This window comes from Streptopelia decaocto, assembly GCF_964273445.1.
Source record: "Streptopelia decaocto genome assembly, chromosome: 7".
NCBI classification, from domain to species: domain Eukaryota; kingdom Metazoa; phylum Chordata; class Aves; order Columbiformes; family Columbidae; genus Streptopelia; species Streptopelia decaocto.
In genome coordinates, this window is record NC_138661.1 from 58414962 (window position 1) to 58438347 (window position 23386).

At 39.6% G+C, this 23386-nt stretch overlaps 1 protein-coding gene across 6 annotated transcripts in view; it reads right to left on the reverse strand.

Moving 5' to 3' along the window:
- GALNT18 (polypeptide N-acetylgalactosaminyltransferase 18) overlaps positions 1-23386 on the reverse strand; it is a 327554-nt gene that overhangs the window by 49138 nt on the left and 255030 nt on the right. For all 6 annotated transcript variants that reach the window (XM_082057797.1, XM_082057798.1, XM_082057795.1 and 3 more), the window contains 3 exons: positions 22055-22169; positions 6958-7143; positions 1417-1554 (listed from right to left, as the gene is read on the reverse strand). In XM_082057797.1, the coding sequence (XP_081913923.1) occupies positions 1417-1554; positions 6958-7143; positions 22055-22169 (439 nt within the window). The remainder of the gene's footprint in view (positions 1-1416; positions 1555-6957; positions 7144-22054; positions 22170-23386) is intronic.

The window sequence follows — 23386 nt, forward strand, 5'->3', positions numbered from 1 at the left end:
GTATTTCTGTACCAAACTCTTTCTGATTCTTTTAAGTTTGTATGTTGCCTTCAAGGAACCTTCAAAGGCTGATGAAAAAGTCTCAGCAGAATATAAAATCACAGGGTGCCTGCTCGCCGATTTTCACTTTGACTTACATGATGTGGAGTTAATCCTGAGACTACACAAGTACATTTGCTATTCCACTGGTCTTCCTTTTTTATCTAGTATCACTTCTACCTGCAATCAAAGATTTCTTTTTAGCCAGAGGTCCCTACAAGCAGAACCGTGCATCTGTTAGCTGCTATACCTTCTTCTCAGGAAAACCCATGCCTGATCAGATCATGGCATCGCTGAGGGCAGTTCCAGAGTCTGTGGAAGAGGGTCTTTGCACACAGGTGTGATTTCGGCTTTGTTCTGAACTATTTTGGAAAGTAAGTATTATCTTAGGTATTTAACAATGACCTAAACCTTTGATGGAAGTGTTTTTCTTCTCTCTTTGGACTGTATGAAAAGCCAGAACAATAATTGTAATTGATTATCAAAGGGGTCATGGAACTTCGTGGAGCATACAATCACTTCAATTGCCAAAACAGCAGCTGCTCTGTGGCACCCTCAAGGGTCTTCTCAGAGCCTCACTGGAAAACCACACAACTCGGACTTGTTTTTGAGGAGGAATGTCTCAAACCAAACCTTAACACTTGCATGATCTGCTCTTTCTATTATAGTTACATTTTCTGATTGGGACTTGCAAAAAGGAAAATTTAATTCACAGGAATCAATTTTTGTGAATATGACACCAGACAGAGAATGTGAAAAGGATGTCCTAGCTCTACTAGCTTATTATGGGCCTGTATTAACTAACTGTGTTCACCTTCCATGTCATGCACACTTGCTCTCTCTGTTTAGATTGCCAGTTTTCTAGGGGCAAGAATTGTCTCTGCTTTAATTAGCACAGTACCACTCAAGTGAGATTTCAACATAGACAAGGGTACTACTGTCACAAGAGTCATGATTATGATTATACCAAAATACAGGCATTTGAGGATTTAAATTCTGATTTGGCTATAATATTAAGAAGCTTGAAGTTGAAATACTGAGCATATTTCGTTAATTCATCTGCTGCCACAACCCTTCCAACTGACACCTGCAATGTGTCTAAAAAATTATACCTTGAGTGTCTCTGAGAGGAATGCAAGCCATGGAACAAACAAACAAAAATCAGGGAGGAAGTTAATGTGCAGAATACCTCACCAAGAACTACAGCAGAGCAGCTGTCTCTGTCAACTAACCAATCTATGAAGTATTTTAACTACTGACTTCAGGTTTATCCGACTCTTCTACTTGGAGCCAGGCGCTGTCTTCATGAATTACTTCCACTATTATACCTTCCTTCCCCCACCTTTTTAAAGGAGGAAATATAACCAAGATCCTTACCACCCCATAGGCGACAGTATCTGAATACATTCTCATTTCTGGATAGACGCTGACAAGATACCACCTAAAGGTCTTGCACTGGAGCTTCTTCCTCAAGGCCTTCCTCTCAGAAATATCACCAATATCAATTCCAGAGTCCTGCATATAAAACAAGGGACAGAAAAAGCAGAAAAGAAATCATTAATGCACTTCCGTGTAAACTGATCATCCAGAGTCTCCCTCATTGCAAAGGGGATTATGACCTATGATAATTAGCGGCTCTGGGTCGCAGAGTGAGTCTGTTACCACACACTCTGTAAGTGCCCCAGTTAAATATGATACAGGTCACCATGGCAAGGGATCTCTCAACATCTTCTTGGGTCAACGGAAACACTCTACTGATTCCAGCAGGGTTTATATCTAGCTCCCAACGAATATCACCGTTTTTTCTCTAATTTCCCAGCACTTTCCAAATCCAAAAGTAACTGGCAGGAAGTAGCAAGTTGCCCTAGAAACGGCCTTATTGCTGGTGTCCCACTGTGCCTAGTCATGAGTATTATATATAACACTTTCTGGCCATTTCTGAAGTCTGAGTTTACTGTTTCACTGCAAAAAGCAGACGCTTTGCTCACCTTCCTGAAATATCGCTTACTAAATTTTTCTTGCAATGTAAAAATAAATGTTGCTAATTTTGTTAAAAGCAATTGCAGAATATTCTCCTCCCTAATTTTTATTCTTTACATTTCTGGATAACCTAATTTCTACTTATCACAAGGCCAGGTCATAAAGCGTGAGTTTCATAAAGTTCCTGTATATAAAAATCAATAATTTCTCACATTAAAATCACGCAACAGAAATTTTTATAGAGGGATCTAAGTGCAATTCCACAACTGCTCTTTGACAGGAAGTAAAATGAGACATTTTGCTCCACATTTTGGTCCACCACTTCAGCCTCAGAAAAAACAGGATAAATAAATTTTGATAGGGAAATCCTATAATCTGTCTACTTAAACAACAGCCTCTACTGGATCATAAAGGCCCTAAAGATTTTGCCAGCCAGCAGCTATGATTCAAAAATAACATTGGAATTAGCTACACATCAAAAAGGTATCCTTATAAGTAACTAGGTTTCTGAGCTGCTGAAGCAACGGCTGCTTCTTACATCCCAAGGCACTGAATTAATATATAATAATAATTATATATATATATAAAAATATAATAATACCAAGTATGTTTTATTATGGAAGCATTTTCTAACTACAGTAGAATTGACTTCCACGTTAGTAAAGTATACTATAAAGTAGGAAACTGAGGTCTGGGATAAAGAGGCATAACTCAAGTTTGATGATTCCCCTCCCCTTTGGCCGTGCATTGTTCATAAAACTTTATGTAGAACTGCTCCTTTAGAGATCATGTTTTCTTGATTTTTCTAGCAAGTGGCTAGATAAAGGAACACGCTGTAGGGTGCTGTAAGACAACCAACTGATCCCATGGACAAATCCCACTCATGCACTGCTCTGGCTGCACTTGCAGCTTGTGTGAAGGCAAAGAAGGATGCCAGCACAGACATTTGACCTCCAGCACATCCCAGGCTTCCTGGGATCAGGTACTGAATTGGTCCAGTGCATCCTGACTCCTTTCTCATGCACCCCTGCAGGCACCAATGCTTGTTTCCTCACAGTTTGCTGTATAAGGTAAGAAAGAGCATCTGGGGCCTCAGTAATCGCATCCTGGAGAAGGCAAATAGCTCACACATAGCACACTGGCTTTATCACCAGCAACAACCCAGTGTGTTCCCCAAAGCTGAGAATATGCTGGGAGGAGAAAAAGGAGAAAAAACAAAACAATTTAAAAAAACCCCACAAACCAAAAACATAGAGGATGACAGAGGGAGAACCTGGCTCTTGCTTCTGGGACTTGAAAAATCTTTCCTTTGGGTTTCAAGTGCTTTTCTGAATCTATTTGTCTAATGCAGGAATAGTTACAGATACAATGCAGGAATCACCACAGTATCCGAGGTCCACATTTGAAGCCCTCAGTGCTTCAGAGCCACCTGCAGAGATCCCAAGAGGGCAGTCACAGCACGCTGCCAAATGAGTCTAACTCCTTTTTATTATCATTAGCTTTCAAAGAGTAAAACCTTTGGAAACACCTGACTATGGGGCTCCTCACAGATCTGGGAATTCTGCCATGGAAAAAACAGGTCCTGTGGTTAACATTTTGGAATAACGTATTTCATGGAAAGTCCCTACTGCTATAATTGAATACATTTCTATTACCTCCACAGTCCATTACCAGTGTGCTATTTCATCAGCTTCCAGACAGAGAATTACTCCTGTAGTTACCCACTTGTGTAACAGTATTTGGCCATGCTAGCTGTCTGTCCTCTGCGTGTCTCTCACAATGACGCCTCAACATCTTTTTGCCTAAGCTGAAGCTAGGTTTGATTTGAAAATTGTCCCTCATTGGTATTTCACCTTTAATTTAATCTTGAGGGAAGCAAAGATAAAACAGAGATATTGCCATCCAGTCTGAGATCTAAATGTGACCTAATTCATCCCCAGCCTTTCTCACCCATCATCTCTTTGCCCCCTGCCTACTGGAATTCTTTATTACAAGTGTCTCACAAGCCCAAAGTTTTTTTTAGGTTGCTTCTTTACACTGAATATTCCTTCTTTCTACAGATGTTTCTATAACAATCAGACTGCATCACTCCTAACCTTTTGATGTATAAAAGAGGACTCCTGCTAATGATGTAGGTTTTCTTTATACTGACTGATTCAATTGCAGTGCTTGGGAGTGTAATTTTGTGGTCTATTTTCATCTTCCCCTTAAAAGGCCAGAAGCTTTCCTTAAACATGTATTTGTTTCAGATTGCTCTAGAATCCATTCAGTACTCCCCAAGTTTAGAATGAGAAAGGAAAAGGAGCTCCCAGGTCTTTGGAGCAATTCCCCCAGTCCTTGGCACCTGGCCTTGCACTTGTTTAACATAGCTTCAAAATACACAGGTGAGCTGGGAAACTCGAGCAAATATCAGGTTGTCAGAACAAAACAGAGCCTCAATGCTCTTCTAACTCCTTAACTATTTTCCACCTGGTAAAAGATGTAAGCTGGGTGAACACCACTGGAATGTGCCCATCTGACAGGAAAACCTCCTGGAGGCCACAGGTGCCATCCTGTCTCGGAACATCCCAGAGCAATTACCACTTAATGAGTAGATTCAGGGTTTACAGGCCTGTTACAAATGTGAAAACTAAGCTGTTTCCCAGTATATTTTATGGGCACGTGTGTGATTATTTGGTTTTCTACAGCGGTGAGAAATACAAACGAAGGTTCTTTGTGTGAGGTTCTGTACACACTCATAGTAAATAGATTCCTTCCTTCAACAGAGGCATCTCATTACGTTGCAGAAGAGGCTACCACTATTAAAACCTGATTTAGTGCTTGCCATTTCCAGCTTTTAAGTCTGCAGTATGGTTTGACAGCAGTAGCCTTTGTGAAGATAAAGAGAGAATGTAATCTGCATTGCAATTTATTCCAGCAGTTCAGTACAATGATTAGTACATTTGTGATGGGAAAATGACTAGAGATTGAAGTAATAAGAAAACTTGTTACTCCTCTCCAAAACTATGAACCAAATCTGTTTTGGCAGTAGAAGATCTACTGTGCAAACATCTTGATGCACTTTGTGACCTGAAAAAAACAGTCCAATCCACATATTGCATTTATTTTCCCTTTGTTTAATGAAATATATTTGCTTCTTTTGTTTAATACATGAGTTTTAAAATGTATTATATCAGACTTATTCTTCTCATCTATTGGCACAGTCAAGACTGTTATTATTACTTGTTAAATTTTCATTTAACAAGTAATAATAACAACTTATCTTTGTATTATTATGAATTTGATTTCCAAAGTGCATTCAAATCTGAACTTTGCACAAGATTAAGCACTACCACCATCATATCCAGATGAATATTATGCAAATATATGTACAATACTGTATATCCTGGTTAGCAAAAGGAATTTCTAAGTTTTGTGCTAATGCTACGTTTGCAAGTCAAAAAATGAAACTTGATCAATCAATGAAAATCAACCAATCTTCAGGAAAATAAGTAACGATATAAAATAGAAACTGAAACATAAATCTATCAAGTTAATGACAAAAAAAAAAAATTGAAATTGTTTTGATGCAAAATAACTATCCCTATCTACCAGAAAAGTCTCTATTCTCATACACACCGCTCCAAACAGGGACACTTATGCAGCAGCTTGGAGTCTGTGAACATGAGAGCAGCTTCCAGAAACGTCCCTTCCCTATACCAGACCATAGAAGAATTTTTCCCAGTGCTTTCCTGCTATGTTATATGGTTAATTCTGCAACCTGAAAATAGGAAAATTACTTCCCCACTTTGCCAAAATTATTTAATTTTAACCACAGGAGACAAGGGAAATTACTGAAAGCAGCTGAATCAACATCAGCATTTACATAATATCTAGCTGGTTTTTGGTTTCTAACCTTTTTTCCTTATTAAACTAAAAGAGAAGTACCACATTTTATTTCCTGAACCAAAACTCACAGCAAAACCAGTTTATTCAAACAGTTGCAAAATCACTCTAAGAAATTTTACAGAAATTTTATTAAAGAAAAAATGAACTAACCAAGTTCGTTTATTAAGTCTAGAATATTTGCTTTTGCTGTAATGATGACAACTGCTCACTGTAAGTCAAACCTCAGATTAAACTAGACATGGTTTCCAACCTCTAGGTAGAAACAACTATTCCACGTGGATCCTGGATATTTTCCAGAATACATACAGGACAATAGTCAACTTTCTCAGAGCCATATAGCTCTTAACAGTTCATGGATTAAATACCATCAACTACAGAAACAAAGAACATGTAAAACAATCAGATGTCACACCGAACTCTCAGGTTAGCCATCCAACAATATCTTTTCAATACTATGGACCAAACATTGGTCATCTATAGAAAAGAAATCGGGACAAGCAGGCCAAAAGGGATTTGCAGCTAGATCCCACAGTATGTCATGACATCAGCCAGCCACTCTTACTCTGATGTGAAAATTACTCAAGAGAGATACATCCACACTTGAATTGATAGATGTTAACCCCCCTCGCCCCTTGGCAGAATGCCCCTCACAAATCTGGTGGAATTATAGCTCTCAGTGATGGTAAATAAGAGACTTAAATACAAAATAAGATATGTAATTTAGATTTGATGACTTTCCCCCTCCATTTCTGCAACTACGAGATTAAAATGACCATGCAGATTCATCAGTGAGGATGATGAACTTGACAAGAAATTAATTTTTAAGAAACCTGAAGACAAAGGAATTATTCTAGAATAAGACAAACCTACATATATGTTTTTACATGTAAGTGTGTATGTGTAGGTATCTCTTATGCCTATATGTAAGAAATAAAGACATACGTGTATACAAATAACAAAATCCTAGCAGAAAAATAAAAATTCAGAATAGGAACCAAACCCCAAATGTTCTAAAGCCAAACCTTGCAAACACCAGTCTTTGTGACTCACCTCCTGCGGTATGTTCCATGCCATATAGACATGGCTCTTAAACTCATCCATCCAGACTTCAGCCACTCTTAGTGCATTTCTCCGGACATGAGCAGTTAGATCTTCTGTGTATGGCTTATGTGCTCTTTCAATGTGGGCAATCCTGGAACAAGGTAGAACCTCAACACTTCCTCCACATTGCCATACCTAGGAGGAAAAAAGACATCCTGCTAGTGAGACCTCCCTAGTAAATACACTGACATTTTATTTCTATGCTTGCCACTCTTACAAAGGAGAATAATTACTCAAGACTTACTTGACTACACGGATTTTTTTTTTGACAGTTGTGAGAGGAGAAAGTTATTACCTTGCCTTACCATGAATCATTACTAGTACTTAATCTTATTACAGAATTATTACATTACCAGTAGACTCTCATCACAGTCTTCCAGGATCCATTTAGTTATTCTCAAGATTATTAATAAAATCATGTATAGGGTGTCCAAAACAGTAGTGTCTGGGTTCAAGTTTTAATGCTTTGCAGGCACTTCATAAGATTGTGGACAGTCCCTCTCAATGCACACACACACTATTCAGAATCTGGAACTAGGCAGCCTTGTGCGGAAGGGAAACTAAGACAATCACCTTTTTAAGATCACTAAGGCTCCAGGTTCTAGAAAGACTAGGAATATAAATGCATCTTAAGCTTTGCTTTTAACATAGCTCAGAAAGGTTTATTTCTTTTGAGAAAGAGTGACAAAGCCTAAGATCGCCTAGTGACAATGGTCTACGAACGATTTCAAGACACACCACTCTTAGGAATTATAATCCATGTATAATGTAGGTTACTGTTCCTGCTCAAGTGTGTTTCAGTTTTGCCTTCTACCACAGCTGAACTAGTGTCCATAATGTTAATCATAAGTATTGCATTCATTTCTGATTTTCTCTCCCTCTGCTTTCAACAAGAGAAAACCCCTTTGGCAGCCTTAACAGTCAGTGAAGGACTTGAATTATTTTACTAGAAGTTCTTTTTCTGTGTACCTTGTATTACATAAACTTCCTAAGAAGATCAAGGCAGCCTATTCATAATGGTTGAATGGATGCTGCTCAGTTCTTCAAACTGTTTGATCCTGCTGTGTCCCAGAGGCAGTTGTACTCACTGAGAAGTGACAGAATTTGATACTGCCAGGAGAGACTTCCATCCAAGGCTCAGTATCCCATATCAAGAGAGCAAAAAAAATGAAGGCAAGGGTGCTCTTTCCTCATACAGCTCATCCAGAAGAGAATATGTTCCGGTCTCCCTCCTGGTGGCCAGGGATGCGGGCTGGCAGAACATCATGTTCTGGAGCTGATCTCAGACCCCTCAGGTCTGTCCATCCTATAGGCATATGCTCTACTAAGGAAGCACTTTGTTCAGTCATTCATTTTATATATTTAGACATCTGGCTTGAATGCAGCATTTAGGCATCTGGCAGCTCCTGAGACCAGAAAGTGTGGCATGGATTCAGAATGTTCACAAAGCCTTTTCTGAACTGGTGCCTAATTGAATTCAGCATATGCTGGGAGAAGAGATAGAGCCTTGATTGTCAGAGCTCTCTGGAAGATGAGCTATCACATGAACCCACGGCACAGCTGAGAAGGGAGCTGAAAAGACTTCAGCATGTCTCCACATCCAGAACTTGAAAAACCATAAGAGCAAATAAACATAACCATTACCATCATAAGGGCAAAACTGAGATGATCGTAAATATATAAAAATAAATGGGCAATTGATCTGGTACAAGAATAAATAATCTGGAAACAACATTTGTGTCCTGTCTTTCTAAGTATCATATAAAGTGGGCAATCCAGGTTAATGATCTTACAAAAATAATAGTTTGTCAAACATTTAATTCTAAATGGTTCAGCTACATTTCGTCATAAAGATTAAATGTTAAGTATCATCAGGCTTTGCTCACACAATGCCTGCTTTCAATCCAAACCATTTCTCAGCTCGGCATTGACATCCAGCTGTAAATTGTTTCAGAGTTACTCACTGTACGCTGTTTAAATGAGTACCATAAAAGACAAGGAAGATGTAGAGACGGTCATAACTTAGCCCAGGATAAGACAATTCACACACCACATGTGCTGCCTCCCTGCCCCACCTTTGCTCACTTTCACTACGGATGGCCCCGATCCAACTCCAACAGTGAACACCAAATCTTTTGTGGGACTTTCAGAGTTAGGTCTATATGTCATCTTCACAACAAGCTGAGCCAAAAATTCACGGTCTATAATAAGCTGAATTTCCAAGTAAATTTCCAGGATACAAAAATCTGAAGAGTGGACTCATCTTTAATTTTAGCACTGACTCAGTAAAAAGTAAAATCTAATTTGACTTTATAATGAAGTCATATGTGTTTTCAAAAAATACAAAGTCTTTAATGTAGTTTGTAAATAACAATTACCCACTACCTGAATAAACACCAATTAAGCATATCTGGTGGCCACTCCTTTCTGTCAGACACCAGCAGTCTTTGTTCTGTTTCCAAAGACTAATTAATTACTCTGCAAGAACCGTGAATTCACTTAAAAACTTCATGGTAAGAGGGAGCTGTCAGTACAGATGCTGAAAGAACAGGCAGGTTGTATTAAACAGCTTCAAAAACTAACTACTATTTCTAAGCAAAAATCTCCTGCAATCCATGAATATGTTATTAGCATGCACTGAAACTGGACCAGAGATATAAGATAGTACTTTCCATATACCAAGATGAAAAAAAGTCCTTTAATTAATGACTTTTTAAAGGGGAAGATGTGAGAAACACGTGTGATCTGAAGATATGGGAATCATAAGTTACAGTGTGTGCAGAGCTTGCAGTTACAGCACTAAACAAGTAAAAAGGGAAACATTGCACCCATTTTTAAAAGCCGTAGAAAGGAGGACCCCAGGAACCACTGACCTGTCAGCCTCACGTCTGTGCCTGGGAAGATCATGGCACAGATCCTCCCAGAAGCTACGCTGTGGCACATGGAGGACAGGGAGGTGATTCGAGATGGCCAGCACAGCTTCACCAAGGGCAAGTCCTGCCTGACCAACCTTGGGGCGTTCTACGATGGAACAACTACATCAGTGGACAAAGGAAGGACTATGGATGTCATCTATCTGGTCTTCTGTAAAGCCTTTGACATGGTCCCCCACAACATCCTTCTCTCTAAATGGGAGAGAGATGGATTTGATGGGTGGACCATTCAGTGGATGAGGAACTGGCTGGATGGTCACATCCAGAGGGTAGCGGTCAATGGCTCAATGTCTTGATGGACACTGATAACAAGTGGTGTCCCTCAGGGGTCCGTACTGGGACCAGTAATGTTAATTATCTTCATCAGTAAAGTTTTAGCTAAACTATATGGTTTGACATATAATGTTATCTGTCAGCATACTGTCACTGCAATCAGTAATACCTATTGACAAAGCCACTTGTACATACTGCAAGAAAGAAAGTTGATTCATTTCCTAAACTGTGGTTAAAAGGAAATACAACATTTTTGCTGTTGCCCATGAAGATGTTTTACCTGTTGTAAGAGGAGGAGGAAACTGCTAGCAATAGTCTCAATTACATGCCAGATCCCTAAACGTACATATACACTTGTCAAAAATAACATATGCTTCCATCATTGTGATACAAGAAATGCTTCCATCATTGTGATACAATAAATAGCAATTCACATCTCACTCTGTACAAGCAACAATGGCAAAACTGTACCAATGGGTCTCAGGTTTTGTCTTAAGGCAAAGACCTTAGAAAGTTTTCAAGTGTGAGGGACTGGGAGTACCTAGTGTGATTGCTGGAGCCCCAGCAACGCAGAACGCTTGCTTTTCTTTGGAAGTGTTTCTTGAGTTTCTGGTCCTGCTGGTTTACTTTGCAGAAACAGTCTTTTAGAAAAAGAACTCACTAACTGGAGCTTCTCTTCCAAAGAGCTCTCAGAATCCACTTCAGTGTATTTTCAACACTCCCTTCCAAGAGGGTCTTAGAAAGGGCTCTTTATTCTTGAATTTCTTGAGGAGGTTCATGTATTTGTTATAGCCTCAAGAAGGGCTTAGAGAGCTTCCTGTTCTTGAAAGGGTTCCTTCATCACCAGCAAGAGGTAGTAAAGTTCCATTAAAAAATTCAGAGTATAACAGGGCAGTAGTAGTGCCAAGGTGGTTTGTAACACTTATGAAGCTGAAAGACTAAAATCAGCAAAGCCTGTGACCTAAACTAAGCAAAGCAAGTGAAGATGATAAAAACTGAATTTATGTTCACCAAGATTAAAGCAGCCCCTCAGAGCAAATGGAAAACACGTTCTTTGCATTGGAAGAGCCAGGAAAGCAGAGGACATGTAAAACTGCAGAGAGAGCACAGGCAGAGGCACAACAGACCAGCTGCAACTCCTGCTCTGGTACAGGAGCAAAGGACCCACACCGGGCAGCCCGTGGGACGGCACAAGCGGGGCAGCCACAGCCACAGCCACGCACCAAACAGCTTCCTCAGGCGTTCTGCAAAGGCGCGAGCCCAATGCCGCTGTGCTGCCTCCCCACGCCTGTCCCCACCAGCACCCGGGCAGCTGTCACCGGGCAGCAGAGACGGGGGACTTGCGCATCCTTAGAAATGGATAAATCAAGCTGGTCATCTATTTTTTTTTTTAGAGCAAATTCCATTCACATCTGGAAAATGTTTCACTAGACGGAGGGTCTTCACTTCTATTTAGTTTCATTTTTAAATCCATGTCCTTTAGTAAATCCTTTTCAATTGCATTTAAACATATTTGAATTTGCATATTTGATCAAAACAATTACAACTCTGAAGCTGAGCCCTCTCTCAAATGTTTAATTCATACTTCATTATAAAATGATATAACACTTCTTCATTAAAAGTGTTCCTTTTTATCTCTTTAATCACGGAGTGTTCTTTTCATGTTGTGGAAGCTTTATCTAATAAAAAAATAAACCCTACACAATCCTGAGCAGTTTATTAACATGTACTGCATTCATTAAATTGACGCAGATCATGCAGTTTCTCCAAGAACTGCTGCGACCTTGTTTGAAGCCATAATTTCATTTGGACTACAAACAAAACTTCTAATAATTAAGTGATTTCTCAAAAAGCTGAAACAATTTCTAGCTGCTCTGAAGTCTGCAAATGACAAAATTAGCACTCGTTAAAGATGCCCTGAAGATTAACAAAAAAGCAGTCAGTGTGAATTAATTACTACTGCGGATACAAATAAATAGCCACCAATATCTTTAAAATATATTTTGGGGAACAATTTAATGCAAAAATATTTGTGAATTTTGTTAACCTTTGTCATTACTGTTAATCATTTACTGATAAGCAGTTATGATCTTAATGTTTTACAAGCAAGTATGAATAAACTATTTTCATTCAATACCTTGAGCTACGTCTGTGATCATTTGGGGTCTGCATTTTTATTTTAGTATCTTGACAAATGACTGCACAAAGGCCTCAGTCACATTAACATTATTAGAATACAGTTGGAAACAAAGGAAAATAACACTTGTTACTGAAGCTACGATTCTTGGTTACACCCTGCTTCTTGTGTGCGAGAATAGCTCTTCTCCATAACCAAGCTGATAATCCTAACATAAAACTGTAAGCAATGCGCAAAAACACACCCCTACAATCTAGAAGACTTTTTAAAGGGTTTTAAACATAACTAGAGCTGCTCTCAATTTTTAAAATGTAAATTATCCCTCAAATCTCACTTTTGAAGTCATCACTAATTGCCTCATAGGCCGTATTTTACATTAATTGTGCCGTTATGAAACACTCACTGAAAAAGTAATACACGTAAAGACTCCTCCCGTATTAAATTGTCAGTAGTTTCTTTCCTCTTTTAGCTAATTGCTTCATTATGTACTTTTTAAACGGTTTTGTTCTGCAGGGATTAATTTTGCACATATCTTCATGAGCTGTGAAACTTTTACAAAGTATTGTTACACAAAGTATGTTGTGTTGCTGGTTGACAATTGCAGGAACTACTCCATGCCTTGTGTTACTAAGAGATAACACGCTTCAAGGGTCACTGAAGACATACGGCTTTATTCAGTTCTTTTGCGAATGTGTCTATCTCATTGCTAGAGACAGCAAATAACTGACACATAAATAGCTACATTGCCAAGTTTAAGTCATGAATAGTAAGTAAAATAAATCACTTTTCAGCTTAAAAAGCAAAAAAGGAGCAAACTGAATAATCAGATCATCACTGGTTTAGTATTCATGGAGCAACTTACTGCACTGCCCGTCTTTCATGTTTTTACCTTTCTCTCCCTTACCACTTAGCTTGGTCAGTCTTGTTAATTTTGCACTAATCCTGAAGACTTCATTAGTACCAGAAGACCAAGCTAAGAAGAGAGTATTTCAGCTGGAAGGGACCTACAGCGATCATCTAGTCCAACTGTGTGACCACTTCAGGGCTGACCAAAAGTTAAAGGGTGTTGTTAAGGGCACTGTCCAAATGCCACTTAAAACACTGACAGGTCCGAGGCATTGACGACCTCTCTAGGAAGCCTGTTCCAGTGTCCGACCACACTCTCAGTAAAAAAACGCTTCCTAATGTCCAACCTAAACCTCCCCTGGCGCAGCTTTGAACCGTTCCCACGTGTCCTATCACTGGATCCCAGGGAGAAGAGACCAGCACCTCCCTCTCCACGTCCCCTCCTCAGGAAGCTGTAGAGAGCCATGAGGTCGTCCCTCAGCCTCTTTTTCTGTAAACCAGGCAAGCCAAAATTCCTCAGCTGCTCTTCACAGGACATTCCTTCCAGCCCTTCCACCAGCTTTGCTGCCCTCCTCTGGATGCTTTCAAGGACCTTCACATCCTTCTTAAATTGTGGGGCCCAGCACTGTGCACAGCACTCAAGGTGAGGTTGCACCAACGCTGAATCCAGTGGGACAATCGCCTCTTTTGACCAGCTGGTCACGCTGTGTTGATGCCCCCAGGATGGGGTTTGCCCCCCGGCTGCCAGGACACACACCGCTGGCTCCTATTGGGCTGCTGTGGACCAGCATCCCCAGATCCCATCCTGCAGGGCTGCTCTCTAGCCACTCCTCTCCCAGTTTATATTTGTGCCTGGTGTTACTCTGACCTAGGTGCAAAATCAAAGGTTAATTTTGGTTTGGAAAGTACCTGACTGTGTTAACAATCTGAATCCCAAGATTACACAGAGTTGTGAACATTCAGCGGATAGAGCTGGCCCCTTAAAATTTCAGTGTCCACCAATGGAAAGTAACTGTTCTGTGGGGGACTACTGTGGGTCCCTGGATTCCCTGGTGGAGGGCACGGGAACAGAGGTTGGCCTTGAAGATATTAAGGTGTATCCGTGAGAAAGAAGGGAGTAAAAGAGTAACATTAACGATAGCAAAATGAGCCAATGATATGTTATTATTGCAGCCTGTAAGTAATAGCAAAAAGACACTTGAGCTGGTAAAGACTATATAAAAAGGCATCTGTGGTAATAAATGGAGACTGCTGTTTGTACTTAAGAGCTTGGGTTATGTCGTTTGTCCGTCTCAACAGCGACACTGTTCCCACACTCGTTGTGATATGATTCAGGGGACTGGGAGGCCCAAGGTGTAGCAGTATTATTAAAGACAGAGAAAAAAAGCATTTAGTGCCTCCATTTTTTTCTTTGTTCCTACTAATCAGATGACAACATTCAGCAAGTATTGGTCCAATGCTTTCTTTAGAACTCCTCTTGCTATTAAATTCCTTTAAAAAGCCCTTGTTACCTGACACAACACTCTACTTGAGCTTTGGCCTTTTGTGTCTTCTCCTTGCATATACGCATCACAGCTCTGTAATTTCCTTGTGAAGCCTGACCTTGCTTCCACAGGCCATATAATTTCTTCTTCCTCTCAAACTCCACGACAGGTTCCCAGTTCAGCCAACCTGGTCTTCTACCCCACTTGTTTGACTTAGGACACCAGGTGTTGTGACACATGTAAAGTTATCTGGACTTTGCAGTTTTGACCCAAACATGCTGGATCCATCCTGGTAAATCCATCCTGGTCACCTACTCAGTTCTGTTACAGCACAACAATCCCTTGCTCTCCCACACTGGTCTTCCGCTAATCTTTGTTAGATTACTAAATCAGTCTTGCAGTACAAAACACTCTCCATTTGATTAAATCCTAGAGAGATCTCCCCTCAGTATAACACTAAAACAAATAAAAGTATGGAATCTTCAGAGACTAGGCCGTGAAGAATTGCAATACCAGAAGCTACAATAGCATTGTCACCATGCAGTGACTTAAAGTGCATTAGACTGTCTTAAAATAACACACTAATTAATTGCATCTCACCTGAGTTCACTGATTTATAAGTGCATATTGACTTAAATGGTTTACTTCTTTCCATAGCACTATGAACAACAATTTCCTCTCATAAAACATCAGGATGTCTGTATTACCACCCAGCTGGTGATGTGCAACCACACAAGCATAACCAGTGAAAAAACACTTGTGAGAAATCTCCAAGTGCCTCTTCCTCCTTCCTTGGAGGGTACAGTGGTAGCTGGTGCTGTATCAATCATTTGCTTTCCTGTGGGAGCAGCTAATAAAATGTTCTCTTTCCAGAAAGAGCAAAACCACAAAAACGATTCACTGGTAATGTTGTCTGTATGTATAATTACACATGCTGTAGCTGCAAGTTAACTGCTGAGGCATTAATGGGCAAAACCAGGGAAAAAACAATTATTCCACTGTAGGTTTGACACAAAACCATAAGAAGCCACAGAAAGTCAGTTTCTGTTGATGTCATTCATGACTGACACCAGTTTGGAGGCATGAAAATTTCTTATTTTATTCTTAGTAGAGGCTAGGTGGGGTTTGTTTGTTTGTTTCCTGTTGAAATTATGACCCTATAAATAGAGAAATTCAGTCTGTGTAATCTTGGGATTCAGGCTGTTAACACAGCAAGGTACTTCCCAAACCAAAATTAACCTTAGCAATAATTCGGGCCACACTCAGAAGCTGCTACTGGTTACACAGGATGCTAGGCAAGGTCTTGCACTGCTCAAGAATGATTTTTATCTTGGTGAAAGAGTAGGCTACAAAAAGCATTGGCTACTTCTCGTAAGAAGTAACATTTGGTCAATCTTTAAAATTTTTTCTTGCAGAGTTCAGTCTAGAAATGATCTCTTCTTAATCCACAAAATGGATAAAAATAAAATAGACCTCTTCATCTGAAGTTTTAATGTAAAGTTAAAGAGAAACCACTATCTTAAAAAGCAGTATTTAAATGTTACCTAAAAGTAGGAACTAAGAATATTCTTATTCCTGTACTTCTCAGCCCTTCCCCTTCACACATCATCAACCTAATACAGTTGAACAACACCTGTGAACATTCACTAAGGATTTTTTGTATACAGCAAATCATCCCCGAGTGGGAAGGACTATGGCCTACTTACTAAAATCAAGTCAAAAACATGGCTTTAAGGCCACAGCAAGTGAGGGTAGCTGAAAGTGCAAGAATGGGGGACGTCTAGATTCATTTTCCCGAAGGGAATTTAGGGAAGATGTGCGTTGCTCAGCCGAGTGCCATGAAAGGGGACCCAGCAGCAAGGACACAAAGGGACGCAATGGACACATGACACATCCCACTGCTCACTCCCCATGCAAACTTCCACAATACAGCAGCTCGGTGAAAAATCTCCTCACTTTCGCTATTCCCTCCCAGTCATTTCTACCTCTTGGCACACCGGCCTCAATTTTCCTAACACAACAGTTCGTGAGGCAGTGTGGTAAATCACAAACTGATGAACACTAAAATTAACCCTGCAGTTTGAAAAGAAGTTCTATGTAGAGGTTTATCTCTGAACTGGAGGTGTTCAGAGACACTGGGTACCTGTGCTGGCCGGGCCAAAGCACCGGTGCGCTGCAAGAGGGACAACAAGAGGATGGCCAGGAAAAGGAGAAAATGTAAAACAGCACAGCTGTTCAAGCCTATGTGTAGTGAAACTACACTCTAACTTGTACACTATGCAAAGGCTTTGTCTAATGAAAGCAGATATCTATTTACATGCAATATATCCATTATTTCATATAATTCATGGCCTGTTTTAGAAACACTGACAAGTAAAATTGCTGGAAACTTCTAGGGAAAGATGAAAAAGTCAAAAATGTTTTCAGATAAATAGGGAGATTTGGGGGCAATTGTAAATATCTGCACTTGCTCGTGATTATCACAAAGAGCACTCTTGCAAGGGCATATTATAAGAAAGGGGTCCCAGGTGAGAAACAATTGGGATACACAAGAACTTTGGATTGGAAGTGACTGGAAATCTAAGGCATCAATTGGATTCTACACACCACGAGACAGAGTGGGTTAACTGGTCAGCAATGAAGAGTCACGATCACAGAAGCTGGGGTGGGAGAAAGTTAAAAAACAAGCAAACAAACAAACAAAAGATAGAGCCAAAAGCACCTTCAAAAAAAACCCACCCCCAACCAAAACCCACCCCAAAACAAACAAACCAACAAATGGAAGTCAGCTCTGGAATTCAAGGAGAAGATAGATCAGGGAGACACATGGCAGACTTCACATCTGCTTGCCCTGCAACAGAGGGACCCTATGGTAAAGAAAATACCCCAAAGAACACTGGGACTATTTTCTGATCAAATAACTCACTTCTGCACCTCTGTTCATAAACTGCAGCTCTCTAGCTTTCCACCAACAGAAAAAGCATCAGCTTCCCTTATGTTCTATAGACAAACTACCAGACTAACAAGAAATGAAGCAGATATATTTATTATAATCTCATTTTCTTGCATATGCAACTGATTTCACTATGTCAATATAGTGTATAAAAGTAGTGTGCCATGCTCAGTCTGAACTATAAATGCAATTTTCGTCCTGGGTCAGCTGATGTAAAGTCTTGAGATATCATTTAGTGGGAGCAAGATCCATTCCTTTTCCCTTAAAGAGCTATTACCTTCTAATAAAATTTCCTCTTATCCATTTAACAGGGCCATTATATCCCTGTGAACACGAATTCATCTGCAAGCATTAAGTCTTTGTGACATACATAATTACTCTAAGTCAAAGGCTGGGCTCACGTTGCCTTGACTCTGATGATGACTTAGTCTGTGACCGGAGGCAAATCATTGAATAGTTGTCCAGGCGTTCCTTAAAGTGGTACAAACAGCTTCATTGCAACAGATATTTGGAAGCTTTATCAAACATGCAGGCTGCTTAAAAACACAAAATTATTGCTACAGGTTTGGTCTTGATGAAAAATCTTCTGCTGACTTCAGCAGGAATTAGAATAGGCCTTTAAGAAGACAGCTGAAAAACCAGACTTGAACCATCTAATGCAGGATCTAATTTATTGCTTCGCATTGATTGCAATGGATTTGCAGGGGCTTCTCTAACTACAGGTACTGCTTGTACTGGCACAACCAGAAGTAGAGTCCAAATAACAATGAGAAACACTGGCCTTACACTCACATTTTGTTTCCCCTGTAAGACAGTTACCAACACAACTCCTATTTGGTCCTTTGGATAAGCAATGTGACTCCAGTTTGCCCTCCAAATGCAATCTGGTCCCTTAAAAGCACTCTTAAGTCCATTCAGTTGGGAATGACTGAACACAAACCAAAAAGAAGCATTACTCATCCTAACATGAATTTAAGAATATGATTTTGGGGCACAGTAAATGAATCTTCCAAAAACCCCAAAGTGACTGAGCTGCTCAAAAAGGATGCTGTCAAGTCATGCATCAGACAGCCTGCCTTTTTTTTCTTATGGGGCAAATAAATAGCTTTGCAAGAAAACATTTGCTTGAGGAGAAAACACAGCGTTGTTTCTAAGATTCAAAATGCATTCATATTTTGAACTCATCTGTCAGCCTCTAGCTGAAGGCAACAGAACTCTATTAATATTTATTTAATAATATATGTTTAATGTTTTACAAATACTATTACAAGCTGTAGACAAGGGTAAAAATCTTGGCCGTTAAAATAACACACCAAATTAGAGATTAATAGAGCTGAGTAGAGAAACTAATTCAACAGATTCAACAGAATAATCCTCCAACCGAAGCCCTGTCATCTGTGGCTTGTTACGGTTTACCAACAAGGAATGCTTCAGATACAGTTTCCAGTCATTGGGGATTTTCTTGCATTCATGTAACACAAATAACTAGATATTTGTTCAGATGATGAGGTGACAAAAATACCTCCTGGGAGAGGATATTGGTGTAAGTCTCCATTTTGTCAGGGTCTAATTCCTGTTCCTGCACAGTGAAAACCCCATCGGTTCAGCTGAAAACAAACCATTTCTAGATCTTAAAAGACAGAGTAAGTGGTTTCTCTCTTATAATGAAAAGAAATCCTAAATAGGTAGACGTTGCTTCTCAGAAGCATCTCAACTGGGAGATTAAATCTTATCTCACATCACTGAAGATGCAGCTGCTAACAAAGCAAATGGAGAATAAGGCTTTAACTCTGTGCACAACCACAGAGACAGCGAATTACCCGGTCCTGTCATCACACGGTGCTGCAGCTGGTCTGCATATGAGTTTGGCTCACAGCAGTGTTACATCCTCTGGAAAAAAATAGTAATATAAGGACATGGGACCATGTTCTACTTAGCGTGTTTGAGATAAACAGCTCAAATGATCCTAACTCTCGCTGCTATTTCTGTAGTTGAAAGTAACCTCTCCTGTTCCTGTAGACATTTGCTCTTACATGCTTATGCATAAAATTTCCCAATGAAAGAATTGACTTCCAGTGCATAAATACTGCAAAGAATGCGACAAGCTGTGTGAAATTTACTTAGAAACTCAAGCCATGAAAAAAATGAAGGAAATTTCACTAGATATCAACTCCATCATATCAGCGAATGTGATACACAACATCCTTCTCAGCTAGCCTGGACACCAGGCCAGTTTGGGCACACAGTCACTGCTTCTGCCCCCCTACAAGATAATGCATATCACACAGCAGAATACTAGATGAAGCTAGACACTCCTTAAAAAAGAAAAATGGCAACAAAAGATAAAGCACGGTGGGCAATCTGTAGTCAGGGACTGAAGAGCATAATTTTAAAATGGAAACAGTATTTATTGCTTTGATACTGTTACTATAATGTAGTTTCTGTAGAACAAATACTGTATTAGGTGATTCATTGTAGGCCTCACACCGGAAAGCAACACAAGTCATCTAGAAATGACTGTTTGGTGCTGCAGAGACAAAAATCAAGTTCAGCAGCAGAGCCAGACCATCTGTCCTGAAATCACCTGCTGACTACAGTTTTCCACATGGCCCTATCTCAGGGCAATGAAAGGCAGCCCCTGGGAGCTGCACCTTGAGGGACAAGTGTTTAGGATGCCCCCAGGTGACATGGCCACCCACCATAATATAATATGAGAGCGTATGGGAAGCAGCCACCTGCATTTTTGCCAGGACGCGGTGTTATGGCCCCAGCTGCGCACCAGAAGCAGGTGGCCAAGGGAAGGAGCTTGCTTTTCAAGCTCAACATCTGTAGAAATAATGTCGTGATTCCCAGAAGCTCTACTACTGCATTGTATATTTGTATTCATCCTGGTATTATCTGAGATATGCTGAGAATTGTGAGAAGAGTTGGTAATAAACTGCTGAAAAATCTGTTCATTACAGCTCAGTAATTTGCCTTGATATAGCCAGGAACACAGATCCAATTTGGGATAAAGTCATAGCATATGTTATGTTACCTTGCACACTACAATCTGTTACAGATGAAAGTATTTTATGTAGGTCAGGCACTGCTTCCCTGGAGGCCGACAAAAAGCCATAAGGAAATGAGCGCAGTGTTGGGCCTTACTCCAGTGATCCAGTCTACTGCAAAGTTTCAATTATGCAGAGATTTGTGTCTCTCTGGTCTATCAAAGTACTTTTCCCAATCAACTTCTGCAAGGCTAAATGTAGCAGACTGGGCAGCATATCTCTCATGATGCAAAACTAGATAAGACTCTTTCCACTCACAAGGAGACAATAGTTTTGTCAGTCGAAAAAAGAAAAGAAAAATCAAAGTGACACTAATTTTCAACTCATCACAACACTGAGCTGGAAAATCAGGTTTCGGGAATGGAAGGTGGCTCTCTGGCCCTCGCAGTGAGGACAATGGTGTTATTAAAAGAAGCAGTCTTGCATTTCCCTCTTGCTCTCCTTAAAACTGTGCTCTTATGTAGCTGAGAGGGGACCTGCCCTTCAGTCTTGCTGCAGTAACACTTTATCTCTGACAAGTAGGAGAAAAAGCATTTCAGGACCCCAGAAGCAAAAATTAGTACTTTTTTAGTATATCTCACAGTCTCAGCAGAGATCTGTTTTTCTCCCCCCTGTTGTATAACTGCATGCTTTTATTCTGGCAACCAAAATACGAGCTTCCACTAGCACTTCACAGCAGAGTTCAGAGTTTAATTTTATAACACGCATCAAACCATTTTTTCTTACCACCTAAGAACTTCTCTTTTATCAAAAACCTGAAAGATTCTCAAAGAGAACAGCGTATATTTTCAGAACGCTATTTAGTTGTGAAGAGATATAGAAAGGAGTACAGAAATCACACACAATACTGTGTGTAGTAAACAGATTAAGACTGTATGATGGAATAAGAAAATATGTGAACTTATGCACTTTATGAATATTTTAATTCCTCTCCAGAGAGAAGGCAGCATAAATGCCTATATATTCCACTTTGCTCTGTAGTGATTTTTCTGATTGAAATGAACCAAGTAATCTAGAAAGACTTTTCCCATTATGCCTATAAGAAACTATCCTCCTCAGCAAGTCTGGGGTCACAGGTAAGCAAGGAATTTAGGTATCATCTCCGCAGAATTCTAGCATTGTTACTTGAATTAAAAAAATAATACTAAATTCTGTATTTCTATCCTTGTCCCAGCTAAACTCTTTAAAAAGATATAGGAACTTTTGATATTTTCTCCCTCTGCTCTGTCTTCAACAAAAATTTACACTACTACAGAGCTGCTGATTTCCTTCATGTGTCCATAGATTTTTGACTGTATTTTTTGCATGCAATAAAAAGCAAGCTGTATTTTAAATGCAAACCACCAGTGCTGGTTGGTTATGTCCCTTACCCTGATTCCAAGCTCCACATTCTCTCCACCATATACTTCCATGCCTTCATCCAGTAAGCCAATCTCTTGGAAGTATTCTCGATCTACTATGAAGCATCCAATCAATGCAGGACTTCTGGAAGAATAAAATGGCAGCAACCAAAATTAGCATATGAATATGAACATGAATATATGAATATGAACAATTTTATTATAACTCCTGGGTCAAATGGTTTGCCAAGACAGATTCTTAGGGAGATGTTTCTGAAACAGATTTATACAGCTTTCTCTTCCAATGTTCCTGATTCTACAGCAAAATAAGCACCACTGAAGGAAAACAGACTCAAAATGATTGGATGTACATTATCACCCAGGTAGGATTCCAGTGCTAACAATACCAGATGCAGGAGCCCCAGCTTTGTTTCTGAGGCACCAGCCATTCTAGTCTGTCCCTGCTAAGTCCTCAGGTGTCTGGTCTGTGATACTTAACAAGGATACCCAACAATGCCCAGGTTTGTGTGTTTAACCAGAAAGAAAAGAAAGCTAAGAAAATGTGTGTCTGTAAGCTGATGTAAAAGAAGAGATTTTTTCATTAATAGAACTTCTAGGTCAGGTTTTGCAATACAGAATCAAGAAACCAGCACACTCTAACACTAGTCTGTTATCCTGAGCCAGATTTAAACAAGTCACATACCTTTACCAAATCAGTAAGTTCTATTTATAATGCGACCTGAATTAGTCAACTTTTACTATGAAGAGCCAGTCTTAAGAAGGCAAGAGTACAGGCACAGAGCGTACAATTTTAGCTTTATGAGATGCAGCGAGGAGAATACGGAGTATTTTAGCCTTTTCATTTATTTCCTACCTTATAATCCACAATGGCAAGAAATAAAAATGTCTTTTCTGATTACTATGCTGATATCAGGAACTCTGGTAACAACAGGATATTAATTAGCAGTACAGGCGAAATCATTCTACATGTACTGGGAACATAAAAGCTGTAATAGTACAGACATCTGCTTTTAAACAAATTACAGGATGTCTTCATCAAAAATTGTACAATTCTACAGAAATTACACAATTATGCCTTTAACTTGAAATGCTATAGTACCCACTTTATAACAATGAAAGAATGTTTCTGATGTATTTATTAATTATGAAAATAGCAGTTAACTTCATAACTTCAAAAGTTATGCTTCTTTTATGGCAAAGTACTCTTGCTTTTGGTGTTGATTTAAAGGTGTTTTTCAGACTACCTGTTTCCCTTTGTTATAATTCTAGAAGCATATTAGAGGCTTGACAGAAGCCATCAATCAATACATGTGACTTTTGTTTGTTTATTTAAATTATCCA